This window comes from Grammomys surdaster, unplaced genomic scaffold, assembly GCF_004785775.1.
Source record: "Grammomys surdaster isolate TR1022 unplaced genomic scaffold, NIH_TR_1.0 257, whole genome shotgun sequence".
NCBI lineage: Eukaryota > Metazoa > Chordata > Mammalia > Rodentia > Muridae > Grammomys > Grammomys surdaster.
Genome location: NW_021604698.1, coordinates 5,972,071 through 5,990,940, shown reverse-complemented (window position 1 = coordinate 5,990,940; position 18,870 = coordinate 5,972,071). Strand labels below are relative to the sequence as shown.

The 18,870-nt window shown below is 39.5% G+C and overlaps 2 protein-coding genes across 11 annotated transcripts in view; one reads left to right on the top strand and one right to left on the bottom strand.

Annotated features, from left to right (window-relative positions):
* Positions 1–660, bottom strand: part of Pign (phosphatidylinositol glycan anchor biosynthesis class N) — a 118,854-nt gene extending 118,194 nt beyond the window's left edge. For all 4 annotated transcript variants that reach the window (XR_003712396.1, XM_028775601.1, XM_028775602.1 and 1 more), the window contains exon 1: positions 534–660. The gene's annotated coding sequence lies outside the window, so the exon portion shown is untranslated. The remainder of the gene's footprint in view (positions 1–533) is intronic.
* Positions 661–878: 218 nt separating this feature from the next.
* Positions 879–18,870, top strand: part of Relch (RAB11 binding and LisH domain, coiled-coil and HEAT repeat containing) — an 83,423-nt gene continuing 65,431 nt past the window's right edge. For 2 of the 7 annotated variants that reach the window (XM_028775598.1, XM_028775594.1), the window contains exons 1-2: positions 879–1,644; positions 9,962–10,051. In XM_028775598.1, the coding sequence (XP_028631431.1) occupies positions 1,119–1,644; positions 9,962–10,051 (616 nt within the window). In that variant the 5' untranslated portion in view covers positions 879–1,118. The remainder of the gene's footprint in view (positions 1,645–9,961; positions 10,052–18,870) is intronic. The other 5 variants (XM_028775597.1, XM_028775596.1, XR_003712395.1 and 2 more) reach the window with 4 other exon arrangements.

Here is an 18,870-nt window from a genome sequence, read left to right as displayed (position 1 = left end):
TTGGTCCACAATGAAAACCTCGAGTCTAGCCTAAATGAAGGTTTCAGGGGATCGTGGTTTTGGATGGTTTTGGACAAATGCGTCCTAGTGCAGTGGACTTGACCAGGCCATTGACTACTTCACTCACTTGTACTTAATAGTTTGAAAAGTTCCTTTGATGTATGTTAATCTCCAGGGGTTTACAGAGTACTTAGACTGTCGTCCAAGTCCAGGCTGTTCACAGAGGAGTGCAAAGGCATCTCGAAACTCAAGTGTGGCAATGTCCTCCATCTGCACCCTTCAGCTTTCTAGGTCCTACTCCGGGACAGAGGGGGCGGGAAGGCGCCCTCGCTTAACCACAGGGAGGCCATGCGGTCGCCAGACCTCCAAGTGAGAGAGCAGAAGGCTGGGAAACTACGGAAGCGCAAAGAAGCCAGATTCTGACCAGAGCACTCGCTACCTGGGCGGAGACGGCAAAACAGCGACAAAACCCGAAGCGTGCAGGAAGCAGCGGGCGTGGGGACACCTCGAGTGCAAGGCTCCCGGGACTTTACCTGGGATCGGTCTCGAGAACGGGGCCTCCTTAGAATGAAGGCAGGACCCAGGGCCGTGCAAGATCTCAGGAGGGTTCCCTTCAACCCTCTCATACCACAACGAAACCGAACCCCTCAGCCACCTCCACCTCCGCTCCTCAAGGGAACGCCCCCAACATGCCCCAGGCCTCCGAGTTCTCGCGATAACTGTCTGGCCTTGGTCCTGTAATTCCAGCCAATCCTCGAGCGCTTGTGGGTGGGGCCTTACGTTTGAGCTCTGAGCGTTTCCTTCAATCTTCCGACTCCAGGGCCTGAGGTGGGTGGGGCTGAGGCGGGAACGGGGCGGGGCGAAGATGGGACCGAGCCAGTTCTCGCGAGACTAGCGACCAGGAAGACGCCTGCACAGTCGGCTACTGGTGCAGCGGCGGCTGAGGCGAGAGGTGCTGCTGCATTCCTGCCTCCTAGTCCGGCCTAGTGTCTAGGTGAGGAGAGGCGCGGCCGGCCTGGGCTGCCTCGGTGGTCAGTGGCTCTGGGGACCTAACGAGGATTCAGGCTGAGGGGCTGTCGAGCCAAGCAGGGAAGCACCCACACTCCTGACAGAGTAAGATGGCGGCGATGGCGCCCGGAGGTGGTGGCAGTGGTAGCGGCGTAAATCCTTTCCTCAGCGATTCGGATGAGGACGACGACGAGGTAGCGGCGACCGAGGACCGGCGGGCAGGACTTCGGCTGGGTGCCGGGGTCGGCCTCGATCCCGGTTCTGCAGGCTCGCTGTCGCCCCAGGACCCCATGGCCCCGGGAAGCAGCGCGCGGCCGGGGCTCCCGGTGGAGGCGTCCGCCCCTCCGGCGGCTCTGGCGGGCGCCGGGGAGACCCCTGCCCGATTGTCCATCGATGCCATCGCCGCTCAGCTGTTGCGCGATCAATACTTGCTGACCGCCCTGGAGCTGCACACCGAGCTGTTGGAGAGCGGCCGCGAGCTGCCGCGGCTGCGCGATTACTTCTCCAACCCTGGCAACTTCGAGAGGCAGAGCGGGACCCCACCGGGGATGGGGGCGCCTGGGATTCCTGGCGCATCCGCCATGGGAGGTGCTGGAGGTCGGGAACCGAGTACGACGTCGGGCGGAGGACAGCTCAGTAAGTAGGCGTAGCCTGTCACCCCTGCAGATGGGGGGATGTTGGTGGGCGGGTCCCCGCGTCCAGGGTCGTTTTGAGAAGCGAGAATGTGTGGAGCGAGATGAGAGGCATCCTGTGCACTGGAAGCAAAAAGATCGCGCTGTAGCTCTTCTCTGTGTTGGTTTCCGATCCTTGGCAGGTGTCGCACCGCTCCTGGCCCCCTGTTGGTGTTGGAACCTATAACATCGGAGTTTCCAGTTTATTGACTAGTATTATGGCACTCTAGAAAGCTTCCTTATGAGTTGGGCATTTTTTCTCTAAGGCAGTTTTCCTCCCCCTCCCCCCAGTCTGTTGAATCACATTACGAGGAAATAAATGTTTCTTAGTAATCCCTTGACCCACTCAAGAAAAAGAACAAAACAGGAAATGTCCATACTCTCTACTAAAGTTGAATCCACTGAAGATCTTTTGTCTTTGCTTTTCCGTCCTCTATCATTAATACATGCTAATAAAAAGGGAAATGGGATGTATCTGCTTTATAGAATGTTTAAATGGTGTCCACATAATTAAGTTTCACTACCCCAATTTCAATAGTATTCAATTTACAGGAGAGCTGTGGAACAGAGCAATGATCTTCTGCCAGCTCTCTATTTCAACATAGCATCACTGTGAAGGTTTTTTTTTTTCCTCTGAATAAGTGAGAGATTTGCTCTTTTTTTCTTTTTTTGCTACAATTATTGTTAGCAGCAGAGTAATCACTGGCCTAGTCATTATTTATATATAAGCTTTAATGAGAATTCTCTGTGTCATCTTTAAGAGACATCAAAATTTTCCACATGAATGCTAATACTTTGGTGTGTTCTGTGAACCCAACTAGAGTTTACTAACAAATAAATCTAATTGATTTCTAAGTGTCAGTTCTTTTGCATGATACCCGAGGCTTGAAGTTGCTAAAGTTTGATGTCATAAAACTGGGAAGGGTGAATTTTCTATCAGACTAATCCTAAGCACATTTCCTTCTTTTATAACTTTCTAAATTATCGAATGATTGTCACCTGACAAACTATCTCACTGAGACTCAAATTGTCACTTATTTTATATATAGTACTTTATGTACTTCCCAGGCTTAGTTTTAACCTACATCATAGCCTTTAGTTCTTTTGTATTTGATTTGACGACAGTAATGATTTAATACAGTCATTTCACTTAGTTTGGAGCCCCTGCCTCTTATTTTTCAGGAATGAGGATTAAACCTAAGGCCCTGCATATGATAGACGAAGCTGTGCTATATCTCCCTAGTGTGTATGGCAGGGGGAGGGGAGTTGTTGACAGGATGACTACTAATTGCAAAGTGAGGACTTTTCATATTTTATCATTTAAGTTGTAGATCTAATATTTGAACTTAGGTCTCTATCATAACATTGATTTTTACCACAGCTGCTATATTATGTCTTCTTTAAGACACAACTACTATATTATCTCTGCTTCAAGACACAGCTCAGCAGAAGTTAGATTTTTTCAGCATATGATAAAAAGTAAAATAACTAATAATTCAGAGTATGTCTTCACTCAAAATGGCCAATTAACACAGAAGGCAAGTGAGGTGATACAACATTGATAACATAAAGGATGAATTGAGAAAGCATTGTACCATTTTGAGGTGGGAGGATATGGATAATCTTACAGGAGCATCACTCCCATTTCATCAAGATAGTCACACTGCACAGCACTAAACTGACAGTTGCCACAGTCACAGTGCATGTGATTGTAGCAATCCAGGATCATCAGCTAAGCCTCCACAGGGAACCAAGCATGCTTTTAATAGAAGTTTTTTAAATCTTTCAGAACTTAACACAATTTATTTTGATCATATCCATCTTCTGTTTCTTCCCCTAACTCACCCATCTTCTTCATGTCTCCCTCTCCTCTTTTTAAATAACCCACCAAGTCCTTTATGCTGCCCATATACTCACTGGAGCATGGTTACCCTACCACAGGCCATGCCCTAAAAGAACTGACTCTCCCTGAGAAGCCATCAACTGTCTCTCTGGCTCCCCAGGTAATTGCGTGGACTTGTGAGTCCCGCCCTGCTCCGTGTTGGAATGCTGACTGGCTTGATCTTGTGTGGTTTTGTTCGGGGCAACACAGCTGCTGTGAGTTCATTCTGGTCTTGTCTAAAAGACACTGCTTTGCTTTGGTCCTCCCTAACCTCTGGCTCTTAGGATCTTTCCAATCCCTTCTTTTGCAACAGTCCGTTGAGGCTTCAGTGGGGTGGAGAATGTATAATATAGTTTTCTCATTTGCTCTCCACTGACATTCTTTGATCATTTGTGAGTTTCTACATTAACTACCAGCCAGATCCATGCATAATCAACTATACTCAATCAAATCATCTAAGAAGGCCAAATTAGCTTATTGATCAAGGAACTTGGCTGCACAGTTGCATGTGGTATTTCTGGTGACAGAACATGCATGGTTCAGCCACAGGAAGAATAAAACAAAGTTGTAAGCATGGGTGTAGCCTTCAAAATTGTCTTGCCCGTTTCAAAAATTACAAGTCAGTTTGTTTTTAAAACCTGCTAGTCCTGTTGTGAAGGTATGAGATTGCTCAAAGTGCTGTCATCAGATTTTTTATGTAATTTATGCCATCTCTTGGTTCTGTATTTGTGTACTACCTTAGCTCATACTTGAACTTGCATCTGAACCACCAGTTTTACCCTTATTCCATGCTTGATCTTGTCCTCTTATCTTTCCTCTTACTTTATTTTTCCCCTACTTTACCATTATTAGTTACTGTCGATAACACCGATTTATAAATTTCTTCCTGCTAGGATACAAATGTAAAGTAGTCCTATGCACAAGGTATATAATATTGGCAAAAATAGTTAAAATCGAAAAGTATGACATGAAACCACTTGTCATAGTGCACACATTTAATCTCAGGAAGCAGAGACAGGCAGATCTCTAAGTTTGGAGCTAGCCTAGTCTACAGAGCAGGGTCTAGGACAGCCAGGATTACACAGAGAAACCTTGTCTTGAAAAACAAACAAACAGACAAATAAGTAGTATGAAATGAATTAGCATGTAGTAGAGAGGAAAACATATAAACATCATAGTTGTCACAAAGAAAAAGGCACATGTGGAACTTTCAAAAATAGATGGAGGAAGGCATCAATGCCAAAGGGTAGGAAAGCCTCAATGCAAGAGAATTAATACAATTAATTTTTTATTTTTTATTTATTTAATCTGTATTTGTATGTACCCACAAGCAGAGACCAAAGGACAAGTATGCAGGTTTTAATTTTCTCTTTGCATTTCTACATGAGTTCCAGGGATGGAACTTGGGTTGTCACACTTTTACCCACTTGAGGCAGCTCACTGTCCCTACTTTTTTAGCATACAGAGTAATGGGTTTTATTATGGAATTTCATACATCCATACTTTATTTGTCATTCCCTTCTCCTCGCTGTCCACCAATTCTCTCTTATTGTTCTAGTCTCTTCCCTCCCTCTAAATTGTCCTCCTTTCTGCTTTTATGTCACATGTATTCCATTACTCCCTCTCCCCTACTGCCCTTTAGAATTTCTTCTGCCTACCATGGTCCCCTTTTTACTTTCGTTTTACTTTTTTTATACACATATAGCCCATATATACATATATAAATTTAAATCTAAAGACCATGGATGAGAGAAAATATGGTATTTGTCTTTTTGAATCGGGATTATTTCATTTAACATAGTGAACTACAGTTCATCCACTTTCCTACAGATATGATTTTAGTTTTCTTTCTACAAATATTTGTCTTGTGTGTGTGTGTGTGTGTGTGTGTGTGTGTGTGTATTGTTATGATTAGCATAGAATAACTGTGACTATGCAAGGATCTCTATGGTGTGTTGACAGTACTTCAGGTTTACATACCCACAAGTGGTGCAGCTGGGTTATAGGATAGCACTATTAGATTTTTTAGGAGCTTCCACACTGACTTCCATACTGGCTGTATGAGCATACTTTTCCATCAGTAGTGGATAAGGCTTCCTCTCCCCACATCCTTACCAATATCTGCTGGTCTTATTTGCTAATAACCATTCTAAATTTTTGTCCTTTTAAATTTATTTATTTTGTGTTCTGCTTGCATGTATTCTATGCATTATGTGTATGCTTGGTTGCTGTAGAGTTAGAAGAGGGTGTCAGACACTTGTAATTTATGTTACAGATGATTATGAGCCACCATGTGAATGCTGGGAACTCAACCTATGTCCTCTACAGAAACAATAGAGACCCTTAACTACTGAACCATCTCTCTAAGCCCTAACAGTAGCCATTCTCACTAAGACAAATGCAGTCTCCAAACAATTTTTATTTTTCATTTCCTTGAAGACTAAAGAGGTTAATCACTTCTTCAGATATTTACTGGTCACGTTTGTTTGTTTGTTTGTTTGTTTGTTTGTTTTTGTTCTTATTTTTTTGTTTTGCTTTTGAGAACTATCTGTCTGGTTCATTAGCCCATTTGTTGACTTGGTAATTTGTTTGGTGTTTAATTTTTAGAGTTTTTTATAGAGTCTAGGTATTAATTTCTGTCCTATGTGTGTTTCTTTCTTGATTTTTTTTTTAATTTCACTTTAAATCAGTTTGGCTACAGATTGGAAGATAATAACTCTACTTTTAGCTTTTTATTATAAAGTTACTGATCATGTTGGTGTCTAAAGACTTTTATGTTTAACTCTTTTCCCTCTCCTCTACCCCGTGTCCAATAGTTATTGGACCCCACACATGCTACAAGCTTTCTGCCACAAAGCTATATACCCTCCAACCTTCCTTTTCTTCCTTTCTTCCTTTCTTCCTTCTTTCCTTCCTTCCTTCCTTCCTTCCTTCCTTCCTTCCTCCCTTCCTTCCTTCCTTCCTTCCTTTTCTCCACCCCCCCCAACCTCCCTTAAGACAGGATCTTTCTGGGTTACCAGGTAGCCATTAATCTCTTTCTGTGGAAGAGGCATACTTTGAATTCCTGACCCAGCCTCCTGAGTAGCCATAATTACAAAGCTGAAGTGGCTGGCTGGCCAGTTAACTATTCAAAGTTACTTCCTCCGTCCAAAACAATTCTTTCCAACCCTCTTTATAATTAGCAAAAGTTTGCATTACTGAAAAAGAAAGTGACCCTGTTTAGAATTTACCCCCAGCTTTTTCTACTATATAATAAAATTTGACTTTAAAATACCTTACTATATGTAGCAGTAAAGTCTTTCCTGTAAGTATGCTTCTTTCTGCCTCACAGACATGTTTTTGTAAGTAATTAGTCTTTGTCACATTTGCTTAGTGCCTACTATATTCCTAAACTGGCTCTTGATAACTTTTCCTGACCAATAATTCAACAAGATGTGACTCATTGCTGGCACTGGAGGTTTTACTTGGTGACATAAGGTATCTATAAGGCATGTTACACCTATATTTGATGACTCCGTTTAGATTTATTTCACATACATACATACATATATATATAATTTCCTACATTCATAGAGGTAGGTTTCTTTCATACATGTATATACATATATGTGTACAGTAGTAGGTTTCCTATGGGTTTTCAAGTGCCCTTTAGTAGTAGTTGTCCTTCCCCACATTCACACTGTACCCTCCTCTCTCATACCTCTCTCTATTATCTTCCTAGTCTATCTTCCTTTTGTCTCTTCATAACAATATATTCATATACTCCATTTCCCTTTCTTTAGGAGACACATGCTCCTCTTGCCTCTGCTCCTGTAGCCACTCTCTAGTCCTTACTAGGTACCTAACCTCTGTGACTATTGGATTGTATCATACATATTAAACACTGACATCCATATATAAGAGAAAACATATAATATTTGTCTTTTAGGGTCTGAGGCACTGTATTCACGATGATTTTTTTTTCTGGCTCCATGCATTTACCTGAAATGTTCATAATTTCATTTTATCTATTTGTTTATTTACTTGCTTAGTTACTTAATTTTTTAGTTTTTTGAGATGAGACCTGGTTTCTCTGTATAACAGCTCCTGGCTGTTCTGAAACTCTCTTTGTAAATAAACCAGGCTAGCCACAGACTCACAGAGATCCACCTGCCTCTGTCTCCTGAGTACTGGGATAAAAACATGTGCCACCATACCCAGCTAATTTCACTTTTCTTAACAACTGAATAACATTCATTGTTTAAATGTTCCACACTGTCATTATCTATCTGTTCTTCTATTGGTAGACATCTATGCTGTCTGACTATTTCTGGCTATTGTGAATAAGCACCAGTGAACATGGGTAAGCAGGTGTCTCTGTAATAAGATGTAGAATCCTTTGGATATGTGCCTAAGAGTGGTATAGATGGATTTTGACATAGACCCAGCTTCCTCATTTACTACCAAACTAACTGATTTCCATTATAGCTGTACCAGTTTGCACTCCTACTAGCAAAGAATAAGTGTTCTCTTTCCCTGCATCCTTGCCAATAGCATATGTTGTCATTTGTTTTATTGATCTTGGTCATTCTGAGTGGGGTAAGATGAAATCTCACTATAGTTTTATTTACATTTCCATGATGGCTAGCTAAAGCTGTTGAACATTTCTTATGTGTTTCTTAGCCATCTTTTGAGAACCCTCTGCTTAGTTCTGGATCCCGTTTTTACTTAGGTTGTTTTCTTGATGCTCGGGAGTTTATGTGTTTGTTTAAGTTCTTTATATAGTATAGATACTAACCTAAGTCTGATCAATTTTGACAAATGAATGCATCTGTAATGCATTCATTGATCCTACACACATGATCCTACACTGTGTATGTGAGTAGGCTGTTTTTCTTTCCCAACTTTTAATATTTTCTGTTCTTTTGGTTTTCAGCAATTTGATTATGATATTCCTACATTTTTGTACTCTGTCCTTATTGGTGTCCCATGTTTTGAATCTGTCTGCCCAATCTCCTGTTTTACCTGTTGTTGCTTCCACTTCTATATAACTTAAACATATTTTTTTTAACATGGAAACAATTCTGTTACTTTTTGTTGTACTCTTTTTTTTTATTCTTCATATTGAATACTTTCTTTAATCTTTTTTAAATCCTCATTTGTATATGTTTATGTACACATGCCCTTTAAGAAGTCACTTAAAGAAATTTGTTCCTTCTTCGCTTTCTGGAGCCCAAGGACTGGCCACATGTCATTAGACTTGACAGCAAGTGCTTTTATACACTGAGCCCATCTCACCATCCCTGTAATTACTTCTAAATTTATTCCTCTGTCGTATTTATTCTGTTGTTACACTCTGCATTGAACTTTTGGTATGATGTATTTGGTTTTCAAGTCTACTGATATTTTCTAGAATTTTCATTGGTATTTTCTATATTCTGTTTTCTTCTGCTAGAATTTACTACATTGTTGTTGTACTAAAACATCATGACGAAGACAACTTGTGCAAAAAAGGGTTTATTTTTGGCTTAAGGTTTCAAATAGATAAGTGTCCATCACCATTGGGGATAGCACAGTGGCAGCAGGCAGGCAGACGTGGCTGCAGAGTAGCTGAGACTTCACATCTTGTACAGCAAACAGGAAGCAGAGAGAAAGTCCCTGCAAATGGTGCATGGTCTTTGAAGCCTCAAAGCCTGTATCCAATGATGTACCAACTCCAGCAAGCTGACACCTCCTAAGCCTCCCCAAATGACCATAACTAGAGACCAAGTCTTCAAATGCCTGAGACTTATAGTGGACACCTTATTAGAACCACACACTTTCATTCACTAAATATAATTTAACAGTTGTTTTAAAATCTTTTGTGTCCTGATTGTCACATATTGCTTCCTTAGAATTGATCCTTTTTGCTCATATTTCCTCTTGGGACTGGATGATTCTTTGCTGTTCTTGTGTACCAAATCACTTTGGTCTATATGATAACCAGTGTATATGATAGATTGTTAAGGCTAGATTTGGTCTGTTTTTTCCAGTGTTTTATGTTTTTCAGTCAACAATTATCTAGCCCAGACTAAATCTACAAAGTCTTTGCGATGGGAGTACAGATAACTGTTTGGGGAAGGTGGCTATTGTCTGGTTGGAGTGTTTGGTTGGTTGGCAGATTCTGGCTGGTTGTACTACTTATAATATGCTCTATGTATGTATTGCTTCACAAGTGGGACATATAGTTCAGTAGGGAAAAATAATTACCTAAAGTACTTGAGCTGGTTTGAACATTTTTATCTTTTTTGTTTAATATAACTTCTAGAACTTAGACTTATAGTTCTGTTAAATGAAAATATGAGTATTTGAATTATAATCTCCTATTTTGCAAATAAGTAAAAAGAAAAAACTGTTCTGTTACTTTTCTCTTTTTTTATAGATCGAGCTGGGAGCATTAGTACTCTTGACTCATTAGACTTTGCAAGATATTCAGACGACGGTAACAGGGAGACTGACGAGAGGGTGGCAGGTGAGTGAGGCGAGCGAGATAGACTTGATGGAGTCTTTCACTGTCCAGAAATAATGACATGACCGGAGGAATTACCTTCCTCCTACCATTCTAATGTTAAAATACCTAATGATTATACAAAGTTGTGTTACTAGTAATTTATTACGTTGGAGATACCCCAGCTTTCTGTCACAATAGCATTAGGAGTTTTAATATAAACCTACAATTTGCTGAACTTTTCTTGTAGCAAGCTGTTGTTAACAACTGCTGTAAAAACAGTTTTATGTTATCAGTTGCATAGTTCAAAGGTAACTAACTGTACCCTAGCCTCATTCCCTTGATACTCCCAGCCAACGCTAACATTGACAATTTTCTATCAGTACAACTTTGGGGTTTTCAAAGCTAGTTAAAATATCTCTGTTCTGATTATTAGGTTAAATGTTGCCTTGATTTCTGTGAACACACCATAACTCTCACAGTTGTTTCCAGAAATTCTTGATTTTACGATGGTATCTGGTTCAACAGGGTCTTCCAGAACCCTGCCCACCCTATTAGAATAATACCTTTTCTAATTGCTTACTCAGTCCAGTTTCCTCCATTCCTATCCCCACCCACTTCCTCACCAGTCCTTCCAGATACATGTCAGTCACCTCTGGATCTGTGGGGACTTCTGGGAACCAATTTGTTTTATACTGTTTCTGTCAGTACCATTTGACGCCAGTGAAAATTTCCTCAGAATCTATCACAGAATTTGCCAGTGGAGAAACTATGGCTTTGAGTGCAAATGTCCTGTTCTTCAGGGTTATGGCTTCCTATCATTGAAGTCATTCTACTTAGTGCTATAGGAATTGTTTTTATAAGACTTTGGCCAAGAGCAAGACATTGAAAGCAGGATTTAAGCTTGAGTAGAATGTAGCCATTCCTGAAACAGTAGGGCCGTACAGGTAGACAGAGCTGTGAGGGAGGGCAGAATGAGTCTACTGGATCTACATCTGTTATTATTAACAGACTTCCCCGCACTTAACTGGGACAAGTTTGTTAAAAGCCTACACAATGCTGACCTACTATAGTCATTATAATAAAAATAATTAATTCCTGGGGCTAGAGAGATGCCTTAGTGCTTAAGAGTACTTGCTGCTCTTCCAGAGGATCCAGGTTCAATTTCCAGAACCCACATGGTGGCTCACAACTGTCTGTAACTACAGTTCAGGGGAATCTGACGCCCTCACACAGACATAGATGAAAGTAAAACACCAATGCACATAAAATAAAAATAAATAAATGAGTTATTAAATAAATAATTTCTGGAAGGACCTTGCTTGCTCCCGTCTAAACACTGATGCTTATTGTCTCCTTGTGGTAGATCGCCTGCCTGCCCACAAGAAGCTAAGGCCCTGGGAGAGACTGTACTAGACTTGAGCAGTGGAAGGAAGAAGTTTTCAAATCCAAATAGCCTCGCAACAGAGCCCACAATTAATTAGACTGTATGCTACGTCTTGATGTGAAGGATTAGGTTTGACCTAATTAAAAATTCCATTGCAATATGTGATTTCCATTCCTTGCCTAAGACTAGAAACTTGATATTTAAAAAATTACAGTATTACGTAAGTTAGAGGAGAGTGGAATGATTGTTTTTAGTTCAACCAAAACTAAGAAGGCTCAACAGTATAAATAATAGTAATGTTAATTTAATGAAAAGGTCACTGGAAGAATTTGTGACCTTATTCTTTACGGCTACTTTGTTGTGAGCATAATTTAGCAACAATCATCAAAACGGCAAATCAAATTAGCCATAGCAGCTAACCACTATACTATAGCACTTGGAAGCTGAGGCAAGAGAATTGCCCTAGATGGAAGACTAGCCTAGGTTGCACAGTGAGACCCTAACCATAAAAAGAGAATGAGAAAAAGGAAAAACGTTATAGGTCACATCTCTAATGTCTAAATTAGCAAATCAAATGGTAGGTTAATTGAATAAACTCAGGATTGGTTTATCCTACTGTATCATTGGTACAGTAGCATTGTTATATAATTACATAGAAAATATTTTATGTTATATAGTAAATATGTGAATTTCAAGGGAATTTTTGTCGTTTGAGATGGGTTCATCCTCATGCATCATAGACTATTCTGGAACTCAGTATGTTACTGGGAATGACTTTAAACTCTGACCTTCCTTGCCTCCACCTCCCAAGTAAGTGCTGGAATTACAGTTGTATCCCACCACTACTTAGGTTGCTGGACTGGGAACCAAATACAGGGCTATAGCCTCAAGACCCTGTTTAGTTTTTTTAAAGAGTCAATATAACAGGTTTTACATGTATATAGTTACATGTTAAAAAACAACTCTTATGTTCCTTAATTATGTTCCTTAATTTGCGCTTGAAATTAGATCCCATTAGTTTGAACCTGAACAAAGAGTTTCTTGTTATTTAGATATTTTTGATTTCTAATTTGCAGAAAGCATTGTTAAGAAACAAACTTTGGGCCATTCATCTTTCTTTGTGAGTGAGAAGGTTAGTAATCTCTCCTCCAGCTGCTTCCTGATGGAGGAGTGGACCTCATCCTCCACACTTTGGCACAAAGAAGAGTAGGATGTGGAACTGAAGGGTTAACTCGGCAGTTTAGAGCACTGGCTGTGCTTCCAGAGGACCCAGGTTCCATTCCCAATATCTACTTTGCAGCTCACAGCAGTCCAGTCTATAACTCCCATCTCACTGGTTCCAGCTCCCTCTTCTGGCCTCTACAGGCACCAGCAATGCACATGGTACCAGACATTTGTGCAGGTAAAACACCTGTACAGAAATATTTAAAACAACAACAACATTTTGAATGTGACGATTTTGATCTTACGTTTTTAATCTAAATAATATATTCTACCTCTAACTTTGGGGAGATAGCCATTTTTTATTACTGTACTGTGCTGACATGCTGATGAATAGCTTCATCTTCCTTAGAGAAAGAATATGTTATTCTAGAAAATGGTTTTCAGTCTTGTGTAGAACCAAACATGTGAGGCTTTAACAAATTAATCACATTCTCCAAAGATTTGGGTTTTTTTTTAACTAATTATTTGTAGTAATTTAAAAGTGAATCAATAGGCAAATGGATGGAACTAGAAAATATCCTGAGTGAGGTAACCCAATCACAAAAGAACACACATGGTATGCACGCACTGATAAATGGATACTGGCCCAAAATTTCCAATACCCAAGATACAATTCACAGACCATATGAAGCTCAAGAAGGAAAATCAAAGTGTGGCTGCTTTAGTCCTTCTTAGAAAGGGGAACAAAATATTCACAGGAAGAAATATAGAGACAAAGTGTGGAGCAGAGACTGAAGAAAAGACCATCCAGAGACTGCCCCACCTGGGGATCTATCGCATATACAGTCACCAAACCCAGACACTATTATAGATGCCAAGAAGTGCATGTTGACAGGAGCCTGATATAGCTGTCTCCTGTGAGGCTCTGCCAGAGCCTGACCAATACAGAGGCCGATGCTTGCAACCAACCATTGGACTGAGCACGGGGTCCCTGTGGAGAGTTAGAGAAAGGACTGAAGGAGCTGAAAGGGTTTGCAGCCCCATAGGAAGAACAACAATATCAACTAACCAGACCCCACAGAGCTCCCAGGGACTAAACCACCAACCAAGGAGTACGCATGGAAGGACCCATGGCTCCAGCCGCATATGTAGCAGAGGATGGCCTTATTGAGCATCAATGGAAGGAGAGGCCCTTGGTCCTTTGAAGAAGGCTTGATGCCCCAGTGTAGAGGAATGCCTGGGTGGGGAGGCAGGAGTGGGAGAGTGGGTGGAGGAATACCCTCATAGAAGCAGAGGAAAGAGGGATGGGATAGGGAGTTTCCGGAGGGGAAACCGGGAAGGGAATAACATTTGAAATGTAAATAAAGGAAAATATCTAGTAAAAAAAAGATAAAAATAATAAAAGTGAATCAAAAGACCATGATTCAGGAAAGATGGTTGTCCTGTCGTCTGTTATTAGATCGTATAGAACCCTCAATAATATATATAACACAGATCCAGAATCAATTATCTTACTAATGTGGATCTTTTCTAACCTTTAAGTAGCTGTTGATGGGTTTTTTTTGGGGGGTGGGGGGGTGAGGAGGACTGTTTGCTGTTTTTTTTTTTAATTTTGTTTATTTATTTATTTTATTTTTATCTTTATTTTTTTAAATGGTGCAGGTCTCAGATAGCCCGGTCTAATCTTGAACTGAGTAGCTGAGTCTGGCTTTAAACACCTGATCTTCCCACCTCTACCTCACAGATACTGCATTGCAGACAAGCATCACCACACTTGAACAGCTGTTGATATTTATAGGACAGATGTTATATTTATTTTCTTATCACCTTTCTGCTAAGTTAAACATCTGCCTGTAGAGGGTTTTTTATAGACATCCCACCCCCATCCCCAGAGATTGAATAGATGGATTTAGGATTCATTCATATGCTTTCTTACTGAGCCCTATCTCCAGGCTTAGGGGAAGACTCCTAATGTTAGGCATTCTGCTCAGTATTGATAGAAAATATTTTATTTAATATTGTTAACAGTCCTGTGAAATAAGTAATGAAATCTTTAATTTATAAACTAGTAAAATGATACTTCAAAGATCTGCCAGTAACAGAACACAAAAAAGTTTTATTTCCAAAGCCTACAATGTCTGTTAGTATAAGCTGTACCTCTGAAAAAGTGTACACTTTTATGGATATCAGAATTTCATTTTTCCCAAATGAAATTAATTTAACTTAGTCACTTTATTTTCAAAGAGGTAAAAGACTGAAGCTTTTTATAGTTGGCATTTTTTTCATTGAATTATACCTTTTAAATTGAACTGTACAGCATGGGATTTTCTTCGGCCTTCACATGAATACACATGTCTTTGTACCTTCACATGCAAGCATGCGTACACAATTATTCACACATTGAACTATATACATAAAATTGATACTAACATGTCAAAACAAGTGAGCTGAATTCTGATTTCCTTAACAAATGACTAAAGCTTTTTTAAAGATAAGATAGATTCATGATATTTGAATTGATATTTAGCTTATTTTATGCATTTTGAACATAGAAGTGAGAAGTAATTTTTGCCATCAAGGAATTTGTTCCTTGTTGCAAGATTGCTTTGGAATTGATGACAAGGGCTTTGATCACTTTAGAACTGTGGCTGGGAGATAACTCAGCCCATAATGTGCTTACCTTGCAATCATAAGGACCTGAATGGAACTGCACAAGCTTCATTCTCAGTTTTAAAAAAAAAAAAAAAAACCAAAATTAAAAACCTGTAATAGCAGAGCTGAGGAGAGGCCCTGGGGCTCTCTGGCCAGTCCACCTAGCCCACTTGAAGAACTCCAGGCCAGTAAGAGACTCAGGAGAACAGGATGGATCACACCCTAAAAACAACATGGAGATTATCTTCTACCCTTTACATGCAGCAAGTGTCTTTGTACTTTGACACACAAGTTTGTGTACACAGTTATTCACACAGGAGAACCTGCTTCACAAAATCTATCTTTTAACATCAGAGTTGCTAGTTTTCTTCTTGCATTTCTGCCTGCTAGAGTAAAACTTCTGTGTTCACACACTGATGCAATCCAAAGAGATACAAAGCTGCTTGCTTGCTAATTTTCAGGGAAAGATCCTCCTAAATGCTGGAGAAAGGAGTCACTGTTGGTCAATTCAGCACATATTTATTGAATACTCATCTGTATTCCAAGTGGTGTGTTGTTCTCTTCTAAAATGACTCTCAGATCTTGCCTGTGAAGTCGTCAGTCCCTATACCCTGAATAACAAATGCTTAGTATCATCCCGGCTTTGCTGTTTCTTGATTAATGGCCAAGGCAATGTATCCCATTGCCTTAGTATCCTCTCTGTTTTGCTTGTTTTATTGAGACAAATCTATGTGAACTAGGTTGGCCTCAACTTTTTGATCTTCCTCCCTTAGCTTTCTGAGTGCTGCAATTGCAAGCACACATACATACAGAGAGAGCCAGATTTTTTTTTATTCTATTTTTTTTTTTTTTTGATACAGGGTCTCACTAGGATACTTTTGGCTGTCCTAGAACTCACTATGTAGACCAAGCTGGCCTCAAACTCATAGAGATCCACCTGCCTCTCCCTCCTATATGCTGAGTTTAAAAGCATATGTCACCATTCCTGGCCAGGAATTTTTTCTGAGAACCCAATTTCTCTTATTTTGTATATCTCCCTAAGTTTAAACAAACAAACAAAAAAGTGTATATGTGTGTTCTTTTCTATTAGCAGAACCTTTGATTTTTATCTTCTTATATTGAACTGGATATATGAATCTTATATTTAGATAATTATTTAAAGTTGGATTGGTATTTCAACAAGGTTAGATATAACATTAGTGAAATTGATTTACCTGTAGTTTGTTACCATGAAATTAAGGTAGTGTTAGAAATAGGAAAAAAAAAATTTGTAATGGGTGGTTATATGTAAGTTAAAAATAAAGGTAATGTTCATTAAATTTTTGTAGATTTCAGATTCCAAAGGTGTATCTCATGACAGTGTTAGTTTCACAAACTAACAGGGCAGGGATGGGGCTCCTGGGTAGGAAAGTCTAGAAAGATGAGATTTTCTGCAGAATATTTGTCTTTGATAGTTGAATATCTTAATATTAGCATATTAATTAGTATTAATAGTATTAGTAATTATTAATATATAATGTCATAAAAGTTTGATATTTGAGCAGTTACAGAGATAGTCGAGATGAATTGTTAGTTACTAAAGGATTAGAATCAGTATGACATGGACACTAATTGATGGCAGGATAAAGACAGCATGTATGTGAAAGTAATCTTCAGGTTTCTCTTAGTTGGCTTCCAGACTAATTCAGTGGATGGGTGTACCGTGAAATGGAGAGAGACTACTAAGGAAGACCAGGTGTGAGAAGGAGATGATGCAGTTCAGTTAGGACCAAATTCAAAACTTAGGAAACATTCAAATGGGCATGTCCAGGAAATAAGAATGTATTTGGTGAAAGAGTTTTAAGATTGTGATCATCAAAGCCACAGGCATGCCTGTCATGGGTTAGGTAACCTGAGAAAAAGCCCAAGGGTGATAATGAGAGAAACCCACTTGAAGATAAGTGATAGAGGAATCTGAACAGAAAGAACAGTGAGGGCAAGGATTTCTTTCTTCCCTGAAGGCTGGGAGGGTCTCATGTAGGCATGAGTTAAGTTGAAAACAAGCATTGTAAAATAGTTGTTGTGGGCTGGGACCTGGGGTGATTTTAACATTGCTAATACTGACTTATATGTTAAAACTATCAACCATAAAACTGTAACAAATGCTGTTAATATGCATGCATGTTTGTAGTTTTACATTTAATCTCAGGAGACCACTTCAGTGTGGGATGGGCAAGTAGAATGAGTAGATTGGTTGTTGGCTCCTACAGCATTTTACACACACGCACACGCGCACACACGCACACACACGCGCCCCTTCATATGCTTTTAGAAAGAATGGTGATTTTAAGAACTGCTTGGAACTTGTCCCACAAAGTTTATCTCCTTACAGGGTATTCAGTTTGCACTTCCAAATCCAGTGTTTTAGGAGACAAATTCATGTATGTATAAGTACTGTGTGGCATTAAGAAACTTTTTTGACAGTGGGAGAGAGAGAGAAAGAAAATACAAAGTATACATATATAAAATTGCCAGAAAATCAAATTTTAAACTTTTAAGGAAAAAAGTTATAAATTCTCCCAAATCTGTATTTGCTTGGTTACGTTCTACCTTTTATAGAGATGTGCTATAGCTTCAAGCATAAAACTCTGTCTTTAGAACCTGTGTTGTTACTAAGAAACATGCAGCAGAGTGAATTCATTTTGGAAGTCTGTCTTTTCAAAGCATTGGTATCTTCTAATGACATTTGGCAATATGTATATAGATGTTTGTAAAATTATACATTCTTGCCGTCTGACATGGGTTTTCTGGCTTTCTGTGCCTATTCACTCTTTGTTTTGTTCCTGGTCACCAGTTTAATTTGAGCATTTCCCACTTTGTGTTTTAACCAGTTTCCTCCCCTCCCTCCCTTCCCCCTTTATTCTGTCATTCTGGTGTAGGGCATTTCTGATCTGCAATTGTTCTGTAGTCTATTTTGGATAATTTTAAGTGATAACAAGAGCACAATATGTATACTTTTACCTTATACATAGTCTAGTTAGGTACTTTTTTTTCAAAATTTCATAGAATTTTCAATTTTTTTAAATGAACAAATTTCTACATAAACATATTCAGTTATGTATATAATCGGACTTTAGCAAAACCTCTTAAGGTGCTTCAAGGAATTGCAGTTCAGGGGAAATGTCTTCGCTTTGCTGCACAGAAGTGCTTGCAGATCAGCTTTGCTGACTACCGACGGCACGCAGTGACTCGGTGCCATCCTAGCTGTGCTCTCATCGCTGCTGCAGCTAAACTGTGGATCAAAAGAAATGGCTGTCATAGCTGTGACTCAGCTACATCCTAAGTTTTTATTGAACACATGCAAACTGAGTGAATCCTAATTTTTCCATATATTATTAAAAGTTTTCTTATATCTGATCCCATCTCATTTTTTTTTTCTACCAGTCAGGGCAAAGTTGCTTTTCTTAAGATGAAAATTAAATTCCTTAGTTTTTATGCAAGTCTGTAATTACCATCTGTGACAAAGATCAATTAATTTCCCCAGAGTTTTAATTGACAGAAGTAACTCCTGCACAATAACTATGAATTTTAAGAAAACTTCATAGTTAAGATACATGCAATTCAATCTTGTTCGTGATAAATAATGCACAAAGCTTAATAA